At 41.2% G+C, this 9,972-nt stretch overlaps 1 protein-coding gene and 1 long non-coding RNA gene across 3 annotated transcripts; both read right to left on the reverse strand.

Annotated features, from left to right (window-relative positions):
• Positions 1–1,064: 1,064 nt before the first annotated feature.
• Positions 1,065–4,384, reverse strand: LOC115662144 (1,4-dihydroxy-2-naphthoyl-CoA synthase, peroxisomal). Of its 2 annotated transcripts, XM_056310215.1 has the most exons (10): positions 4,024–4,384; positions 3,792–3,914; positions 3,343–3,444; positions 3,026–3,064; positions 2,819–2,917; positions 2,522–2,569; positions 2,272–2,367; positions 1,889–2,011; positions 1,323–1,474; positions 1,065–1,243 (listed from the first exon to the last, which is right to left on the reverse strand). In XM_056310215.1, the coding sequence occupies exons 1-9, from the start codon at positions 4,297–4,299 to the stop codon at positions 1,358–1,360; spliced, it is 1,023 nt and encodes a 340-aa protein (XP_056166190.1). In that variant the 5' UTR covers positions 4,300–4,384; the 3' UTR covers positions 1,065–1,243; positions 1,323–1,357. The 2 variants fall into 2 exon arrangements, with proteins under 2 accessions (XP_056166190.1, XP_030440186.2); XM_030584326.2 differs by lacking the exon at positions 1,065–1,243 and having other exon boundaries at positions 1,251–1,474.
• A 1,421-nt stretch (positions 4,385–5,805) lies between these two features.
• Positions 5,806–6,083, reverse strand: LOC130137829 (uncharacterized). The gene is made up of 2 exons (XR_008816285.1): positions 5,946–6,083; positions 5,806–5,864 (listed from the first exon to the last, which is right to left on the reverse strand). It is a non-coding gene; the product is annotated as an uncharacterized LOC130137829 (long non-coding RNA).
• Positions 6,084–9,972: the final 3,889 nt, after the last annotated feature.

A 9,972-nucleotide genomic window follows, 5' to 3' on the forward strand; every position in this document is an offset into this window, starting at 1 on the left:
ACACAATCGATAGAACTCCATGTATCACTAGCTGTTTTAAGATATTATATTTCGATCGTACGTCATCTCTTGCCATTATAAGCTTTCTTACCAACGATTATTGCGGCTTTCAATTAGGGGTAAGCGGTTTCAAGTTCCATACAAGTTCACCGGGAGCCTAGAATCTATCCATGGGAATAGGTTTCTCATTTTTTTCGGAACCTGGAACTTACCCTATATACCTTGGAGCTTGGAACTACCCTGTCACAAGTTCCAAGGTCGATCTCAGGGTCTACTAGGTTCCACCTGAATTATTAATTGAACAATTATAGTAAATCATCACCTTTAATGAACACCACTTATTGCTATGATCAACTGACCATAACTTATATTTAGACACACGAAAAATATGAAACATTAACAAGTCATAAAATGAAAACTCAGACTAGTGGTTCCAAATTATACATTCATCATCTGACGTCATGAAATACCGCTGGATCACGCGAATACATAGATCAAGAAAAAACACAAAAAATTTATTTAAGGTTCCAGGTACCCATCGAAACAGGTTCCCTAATTTTTGAAACCTGAAACCTACAGATTCTCATCGATCATATTCTTAGGTTTCAAGTTTTACTTGGAACCAAGCTTACCCCTACTTTCAATCACAACTAAAGAGCAATGACTTCTGAGTCAAAAGTAGATCTCGCAATCATATTTTGTTCGGCTGTTTTCCAACAAACTGCACCACCACCAAGCTTAGATAGCAACCATTTATGGATTTTGTCTCATCTAAATTTGACACATAATTGGCATCATTGTATGGCAACTTTTACCCCCTCACTTTTATATTTAAAAAAAGTACAAAAAAGCAACAAAAAGAAATAGATAGAGAAGTTGACATCGAAGTTGACAGTAGACACGGTAGCCTACTCTCCCGCATTGAGCAACAATTACAATCAGCAAGGCCTTTTATCCAAACTGCAAACTATTCTCTTTTGGAGAGATTGGAATCACAATCAGCAAGGTCTTTTTTGGCCAGAAAATATTAGGAAGAGATTGCAAATACAATCAAAGTGGTTGGGCTAGAAGGAAACAACACTGAAAATGGAATTCCAGTCTTGCAAGAGTTTTCCTTTGATCCACTAGCGCTTTTTGACATTCACATCGATGCAATAGCATGACTTGAACCTGAGCCGATCGATATCAATATATTGATATCACTTCGATTCAATTTCACTCTAGTTACAGCTAGTGAATGAACCTGTGCATTGCATGAGAAGAATATCATCGTAAGCAAATTTAGGATAATACCATCGTACATGAGAACTATTCGTACACACCTGTCCAAAAAATAACAAGTACAGAAATACGGGTGTCATGGCAGTCGAGGGAATTTAGAGAAATCTGGCTGCCTCCGCTGCATGTATGCTGTTTTGCCCTCATTCCCTTCTTCGGTTCCATAGAATAGAAGTGTTGCATCTCCACCTAGTCCCTAAACGAAGGGAAGAAAGAAAAAGAAACAACAGTAAGTGTTATCAACCATGCCCAATGAATAATTCAAAGGGGCTCCCGAGAAATTGATTGAAGGTTTTATTACATCATGATGATGAATGGAACCTCAGCGTTATGTACATTGGTCACAGAATAGGTAAAATCAAAATGCATTTTGTGTGATAAATGGAATACAACGGAGAAAATGAGGAACCTGAATCCGAAACTTGACTAGCTATGATGACATGTTTATGAGGGCAGATAGCTCTAAAAGGTTCAACTGCTAGATGGGAATGAAACGCGTTTGTAACGCCCATCAAACCCAACATTGGAATGCTGTTGGACTCTTAACAACATGGATGGTAACAAGACAACTATTATTGCTGTGTAATGAGATGTTCGGTACTGAAGGTACCTGAAGCCCTGCGTGGCCATCGTCGACGGCATTAAGGGCTGATTTGAGCACCCTGATTGCCGTTGGGCTATTTCTCAATATCTCTCTGCACCACTTGATTGTTTCCTGCTCCAAATTCTCTAGCTGAACAAGATCAACAAATCATTAGCATTGCTTAAGTTGGTAAACTGGATGGTCGAGAGAATGTGCCTAGTTCATCTTTGTACATATTGCAGTCTGCAACACAATGAGAATGCTATTAGGACTTTGCAAGCTATATACTTTTGTCCTAGTAAACAAGATTCAAGCATGGTTCTGCAGTTCTTTCCCATTCTCATCAGTTTTTCCTCTGGAAGAAAATTAAGGACAGGTGAAGTTACGATAAGTCAGTGAAATGAACTCACCGGCACAACAACATTAACGAGTCCCATCTTGTCTGCTTCAGAAGCTGTATAGAACCTTGCCAAAAACCACATTTCACGTGCCTTTTTAGGCCCAACCTGTTTGTTCATATTTATGCCACAAGTTTCTTACTATGCAGAAGTATAACACAGTCAACAGTAACCCATCCAAAATTAAGAAGAAAGAAAACGATGTGACGTGTCGTAATTTAAGCGACATGATAGCAAAGGCAAGTTCATCCATAATGCTCACCAATCGAGACATGATCGAACTTCCGTAACCAGCATCAAAGCTTCCAACCTTAAAAGAGCAAAAACGAGAACAGATTACATCATAACTTTATGACTTCAAATTGAACAAATGGGAACAGTTGAAAGGCTGTCAGCTTAGATTAATTATATGGGCCATACTGTGCTATACACCATAAGGAAGGCAGAACCGACCAGGTATCCTCTATCAAAAGCAATTACGGTAGTATCTCCTTGTTACCTCAACCTCAATGAAAACTCTTTTGATAGAATAAGAAACACTTAGACAAGTCATAAGTACCTTAGGACCGGTTTGACCAAAAATAGCATTATCAGCAGCAATTGTCAGATCACAGACCATATGCAGTACATGCCCTCCTCCAACGGCATAGCCAGCAACCTGAATTGGTAGAGGGGGATAATCCATAAACCCCATCAGAAGTAAATTCACCAGAGAGAACACGGCAATTAATATGTGCAGTGAGAGTGAAATAAGGAGAACATTTACCATTGCTATTACTGGCTTAGGGAGACGCCTAATCTGGACCTGCAAATGGAAGCAACCAAAACATGAAAGCCTGCCTTATGTGACACTCAAGAAATGGGAGCGCCTTGTTTTGCTTTGCACGAACATGAAAAGCTCCATTAGCGGCCGTTTTATTTATGTGAAAGGAATAGAAATGTATAGTTTTGTAACACCAGGACTGAAAAATAGGTACCAGAAAGATTCATCGACCGATAAAAAGGTGATGCAGGATAGGCAATTGCACCAACTTAGAATGACTATATCACGCTAGACAAAGTTTGGCCAGGTTAACATTGTACCTGCAAATCCAGGACATTTAGCCTGCCAACATCTCCGGGATCAGCATAACCGTCCTTCGTCCTCAAAGCCTGCTCACCACCGCTGCAGAATGCCTTAGTTCCCTAAACATTGAGTGTGTTGAAGAAACAAAATTAGGCATTGCACGACCCTGAAATTCACTGGATGAATGAGCCACCGACATTTTGATGCGGCTTCGATTTTACACGCAAGACTTTAATTTCATGAGCAAAAGACAATGCATCTGGAATTTGCAAAAATTCAAAATGAACTCTATTTTAAAGACTCCCCAATCAAGTTTTCTCAAGCCATGAATGAAGAAGACTAGTTTACTTGGCCTAATTTAATCGCGAACCCAAAATTTTCGAAGCATCAGCCTGCTCTGCTATTACTTTCCTGGAAAGTGCGAATTATAAGAAGAAAATCAAGATATTACAGAAATGGACAGTACCTTTCCAGTGAGAATGATGACCCCAATCGAAACATCGTCTCTCGCATCGCTAAGTGCCCTGCTCAGCTCCTTGTTTGTCTTCGGCCTGAACGCATTTCTTCTCTCCGGCCTATTAATCGTAATCTGCACAGCACCAACGAAGGAGAAAGGGCATTGCTTATGTATTAATGATCATTCATTGCAGAAGGCTGATCACACATCATAACCGAGCTTCGTCGCTCCATGGAAAAACCTTGGCGATTCCTTCGCCGACAGCTTTCTCGTAGATGACGTCGGTGAACTCCAGGCCCGACCCATCGTCCGCGGTCCTCCACACGACCGGATGGTCGGGGACTTCGCCATGAATGCGATGGTAGGCGTCGTTCATGGAGCCGCCGCCGGCACAGGGCCGAGCGGAGACAGGGGACGGCCCCTCCGGAGCAGGGTCGGGAGGGGAGAGGTGGTTGGCGACCGCAGCGACCCTCCTGGCGACGGCGGCCATGCCCTTGTCCGACGTCGTAATCGCCATTGAAGGAGGAGGAGGAGGAGGTGGAAGCAGTCGGTAGTAGCAAGTGAAGCTCTCTCTCTCTGGTGAGTGATAACGGCGCTTCTGGATGGGGTTCTGTGAAAAGTAGGGGTGAGCATGGTCGGGTTGGGCCGGTCCACCCCTAACCCTGACCAACCCGCATGAGTGTTGGTCTTTCAATTTTGGGACCGAGGACCGACCCTATTGAGCCTAGGACCGAGGACCGGATCGACCCAATGGGTTCGGTCCGGTCCCGAGTCAACCGGGACCAACCGATAATTTTTTTATTTCATTTTTGTACCGGGTTTAACCGGGACCAACCGGCCCAATGGGTTCGGATCGGAGCGCGGCGAGTGGCGAGCGGCAAAAGGCTAGCGAGCGGGACGAGCACTTTCAATAACAAGGCTGCAACCCACAAGATGTAAGGAAATTCACGAGAAAGACTAGCATTTTCACGACCAAATCGCTAGCAAATGTCAACAAAGGGAATATGTTGTTGAGGAAAACTCCTATTGATTTTGAAGTTGACAAAACCTTCCACGTTATTGTAAATCGATACTTATTCGAACTATTCTATTCCGGGAATGTATATATATTATGAAAGCTCGGGAAGGAAGTTTTCGGACTTTACAAGTAGTAAATACATTATTGAAGACCCATATAATCTAAGTTCGAGACTCCACACCGAAATTATTGAGACCTTAGACGGAGAAATTTTAAGAAGCAGATGCTGGAAGCTGAAATTTTTCGAAGCGCACTTGACGCTTGAAATTCTTGGATCTGAGTAACTCGAACGAAAAACAATAGCTAGTGATCGGTATGGATTTACGAAGGAAAGCTTTGATCTCGAGCCGAAATTATTCGAGGCGACGGAGAAATTTTAAGAAGCGATCTGAAGGCTGAAATTTTTGAAACGAGCTTGTGACGAGAAATTCTTCGGATGCGAACTCGAGAACGAAAAACAATAGCTAGTGATCTCGGTATGGATTTCACGGAAGGAAAGCTTTGATCTCAATCAAATTGATTGACAATCAAAGATTACGACAAGCATGCATAACAACTTCACAAGCTCCACATCAAATACATCCGTAGCTTATATTATATATCACACATGGGAGTTTGCCACAAATTCACAATAGTCAGCAAGTAAACACAACAACAACTTTCCTATTCTCAGGAATCAAAAGAGCAAGCAACTTATTAAGCTTTGAGAGCTCTTTCACTTCAAGTTCCAACATCCTGAAAACAAATAAGTATAGATGAAACAAGTCTGAAATAATAGTGTTTACAATTTACAGACACTTTGTATTGAAGAATATGAACTTACGCATGAATAAAAGCAGCAAACAACTTCTCGAGGCTTTGAGTGCTCTAAAACTCCAAGTTCCAACCTCCCGAAAACAAAACAACAATACGTATAGATGCGAGATGATCACACAACATTAGTTATAAATTAGAACTACAAATTGAAATCAAACAATTATTGAAAAATCTCACCACATATATTCCTTTCGCTTCAACTTGTAAACTCTATGTACTGTTAATCTCCACGTTAACATGATCCATATCTAATAAAAAGAAGATATTAAATAAAGCATTCACTCATTAGATATATGAAATAATTACAAGATGAAAAGATATGGCCTTACCCAACTCAAACTTTTCCGCATTCTCGATGCACTCTTCAATATTAATCGGCTCGATAACCGCTCTCAACCAATCTTGAGTGCAAATCAAAGCTTCCAAGACTCTAGGAGTCAAAGAACTTCTAAAGCCATCAAGCACACGACCGGATGTGCGAAGGTAGACTACGAAGCAACGTAGTTACGGAATGCAGACAAAATATCCCGAGCCATCAAAGATAGAATTTTAAACTTTTGACCGGTCATGCTCCACCACATCAAAATGTCAAGATCGCGAGCCTCTTCAAGTTCGGCTTTAAGATACCGATCGAGTTCGGATAAGTTGCCCTCGAGACTTCTTTTTCTCCTCATTAAGAAAGGCTTCATATGATGGCTCTTGCACGTAGAAATCCAAACCGCAATCTTCCCCTTCATTTCCCTCATCGCAATAAGGATCGCAACTACTACCAAGACTAGTAGAACTCAAAAGTTGACCACCCAAATTCTTATCACAAGACCCAAGAGAAGATTTCTCATAAAATTTAAACAAACGTTCCATGGCGAACTTCACCTTGTCAAACATCTCATCAACTATTGCAATATCATCATAAATGAGTCTACAACAATACCTCACATAATTCATTTTTTTCTAGGATCCAATGCTACAGCAATCAACACCATCATATTCACTTTCTCAAAACTCCCATAGTATTTGTCAAACTTATCTTTCATTTTCGCACCCATAACTCTCACCCTAGGATCGAAAGCCTTCGCCGCTTCTTTCAGATAATTGAATAAAGAAGCTATTCCCTCAAAATAATCATTTGAAGTGATATACAAAGTCCCGAGACATCTTGTTGGTTGCATCATAAAACTTCTTCAAAAATTTGCAAAGAATAATGGCATTTTCCCAATCAACACTAGTTGGAGTATCGGAGCTAAGCTCAGTTGAGAAAGAAATATCTTCTTCATCCATCCTTTCAAAAGCTTTTCTTAGCTTTATGGCGGTGTCTAACATTAGGTAAGTGGAGTTCCACCTAGTGGAGACATCAAGACAACCGAACCCTTATAAGTGATCCTTGTTTTCTCAATGCAATCTTGAAATGCTTTAGCTCTCATGGGAGAACTTCTCACATACCTAACAACGTTACGAATACGTGCAATAGAATCGCGTACCTCGGCTAAGCCATCCCTCACAATCAAGTTTAATATATGAGCCGTGCACCTCATGTGTAAAACTTCACCATCTAAGATCAAAAGTTTATCTCTTGCAAACTTTTCTTTCAAATAACCAATGGCAACATCATTCGAACTAGCATTATCCACGGTGATTGTTGACACTTTTTCTCTATTCCCCACTCGTAAATGCATTTCTCAACCATTTTCCCAATATCCCTACCCTTGTGACTAGGCAACACCACAAAATTGATGATTCTTTTGTTCAATTCCCAGTTTTCATCAATAAAATGTGCGGTGAGACATAAATAGTTCAAATTCGAAGGAACTCCATGTATCGGTCGTGAGTGCGATTCTAGAATTAAGCTTATGAAAGGAAGCCTTCAAACTCTTTTTTTCACAAAAATACAACTTCATACAATCTCTAGCCACCGTAAATCGCGACACATGCTTGAAGAGAGGCTGTAATTGATTGGTATAATCACGAAATCCAACATGCTCAGCCATCGAAAATGGTTGTTCATCAATTATAATCATTCGAACTAGCATTTCCCTACATTTCTCCCGATCAAACTTCCATGTCGTTAAAAACTAGCACTTCCAATACTAGTATTTCCCCTATCATTTGATTCCCACATCGTATGTGATGCAAACAATTTTTGCTTCTTATCTATATTGCGAGGATACTTAGGGCACTTTCTCAAATGTTTCAACATAATTGAAGTGCCATTATCAACATGGTACAAATACTTGGTCCCACAATAATTGCAAAACATTTCAAGTTTCCGTTCAGGTCGGGTTTGCCTTTACGAAAATGAAGCCAAGCTACCGATTTTCGCTTACTAGATCGAGGACAAGAACCGGATACCTTATCGATGCCTCTTCAAAGTCATCTTCCCCTCCTCCATGTTCTAGTGATTCGATTCAATTATTGGTGTTATCTCATCATAGGATTTCTCTACTTCCATTGACATGTTAATAGATCACCTGCTCAAATCAAGCAACATGTCATTAACGGATAAAATTTAAGGTCATCAAGATTCAAAACTAAAGCTAGAAAACCCATCTAAACGACTCCGAAACGCAAAAAACGACGTCGATCACGGCGTAGCCGTGATAAAACTTATCATGACGGGTAGGCTTGATGGGTCTTGTTAAGCCTCCCAACCAGGCTTGAAGGTGAAAAAACATTGAGACCATATAAGAGCTCAAGCACTTGTCAACTGAATACTTCACAAAAAACAAAAGAAATTTACCAACATAGCAAACTTAATCGAACATAAAATACCAAGAATACCAATTCTAGAACACCAAGACTTGAACATACTAGTGTGGTAAAAGAAAGCATCTTTTGGGCATGGATGTTCCAAAATTTTGCCCTAAAGTTCTACTATCATGTTAACAAAAGTATAAAGCTGAGAATCACTCGTGAGATACGAGAGCATGGCTCATAATCAAGGCAAGCATTTATAAAATTGCACAAGTACCGAATGTTTTTCTTTTATTCAAGCAAGCTTGATGCAATTTAGCAATTGCTATTGTACACAAAACCAAACTTTCAGAAGGGTTCAAAACAAACCTACAAGATGCAAATCACCAAAAGAATATCGGCGTAAGAACAAGCTAATCTCGCTTGTGTTCTCTGTTCGATTCTCTGGTGTTTTTTTCTCTTGTCGGGATTTATTCAGCAAGTCCAAGAAGAAGATCTCTTAATCACCGGCTTCATCGCTTGTCCTCTTCCGGGAAATCATTCCCAAGTGCGAAGGATCCTCCAAACATCATCTTCGCTACCAAATATCCCGCTATAGACCATGATTGGTACTTTCTTGCTTGCTTGCCAACATATCTACCCGTTTTACCATCATAAAACAGAGATGCTCGAAGACCCATCTAAGTGCATCATTTTGTAAATGACTTTTAATGGGTAGTTTCTCCAACTAAACTACCCATTTACAACCCACTACCCAGAGCAAGCAAATGCGAGAGGAAAACTCGGCGAATTTGACCAACCCATGTCGAGAATCGCACGAAATGCAGACGCCATCAAGCACCGAAACATGCGAAAGAGGAATTCACACGAAATAGAGATGCGACTGAAACACGCGAGGAATTCATGCAGCATAACATCCAAAGCCCAGCAAAGTGCGTGGGTTTCTTCGCACACGTACACCCCCACATTCAGGCGAAACGAAGCCACACCCGCGAAAATCGAGAGAGCAAGCAAATGCAAAGGACAACCGGCTAGAGAGAGATAGCGAGAGAGCAGACTGGCGATCGCAATGGAAGAGACGGAGACGGAGACCGGCGGACCCGACGGAGACGGAGACCGGGCGATGGAGACGGAGACGGTGAGAGTCGGAGAGGAGAGAGTATCGGAGATTGAGACTTGAGAGGCGTCGACCAAGAGTGACTGAGTGAGCTTGTGTTGTGAGAGAGTATCCTGATTTAGGGTTTTGAATTTTTTAAATTAAAAATTAAAAATATTATATTATATATTATACCGGTCCGGTCCGGGTGGGCGGGTGGGCGGTTCCACACCCGGAACCGGGAACCGGACCGGTACCCACCGGTTCCAAAAATTGGAACCGGGAACCGGACCGAAACCCTTAGAACCCACCGGTCCTGGTCCGGTTTCGGGCGGTCCTGGGCGGGTTGGGCGGGTACCGGGTTTTTTGCACACCCCTAGTGAAAAGGATGGATAAGGAGGCCACAGTTGACCTTGGCTGGGAATGGCAACCGTTCTATGTCTGAAAATAGATTCTACCTAAAAATAATTTTTTTTAATTTCGTACCGAGAATAATTTTTAAGCATTTAAAGACGTTTGATAACTGCTCAAAATTTTTATTCTTAGAATAGAAAAAGAACGGAATGCGTTTG

The sequence above is a fragment of the Syzygium oleosum genome, unplaced genomic scaffold (assembly GCF_021117445.2).
Source record: "Syzygium oleosum isolate NSW1041296 unplaced genomic scaffold, Sole_v2.1 Sole_v2.01, whole genome shotgun sequence".
NCBI lineage: Eukaryota > Viridiplantae > Streptophyta > Magnoliopsida > Myrtales > Myrtaceae > Syzygium > Syzygium oleosum.

Bases quoted from the DNA above. Each gene is read 5' to 3' on its own strand.
- LOC115662144 (XM_056310215.1), bottom strand. From the start codon at position 4,299: ATGGCGATTACGACGTCGGACAAGGGCATGGCCGCCGTCGCCAGGAGG. The intron at 2,918-3,025 runs GTAAATGTTCTC...CTACCAATTCAG, and splicing joins CTAAGCCAGTAATAGCAATG to GTTGCTGGCTATGCCGTTGG. The intron at 2,570-2,818 runs GTACTTATGACT...TGCTCTTTTAAG, and splicing joins TTGGTCAAACCGGTCCTAAG to GTTGGAAGCTTTGATGCTGG.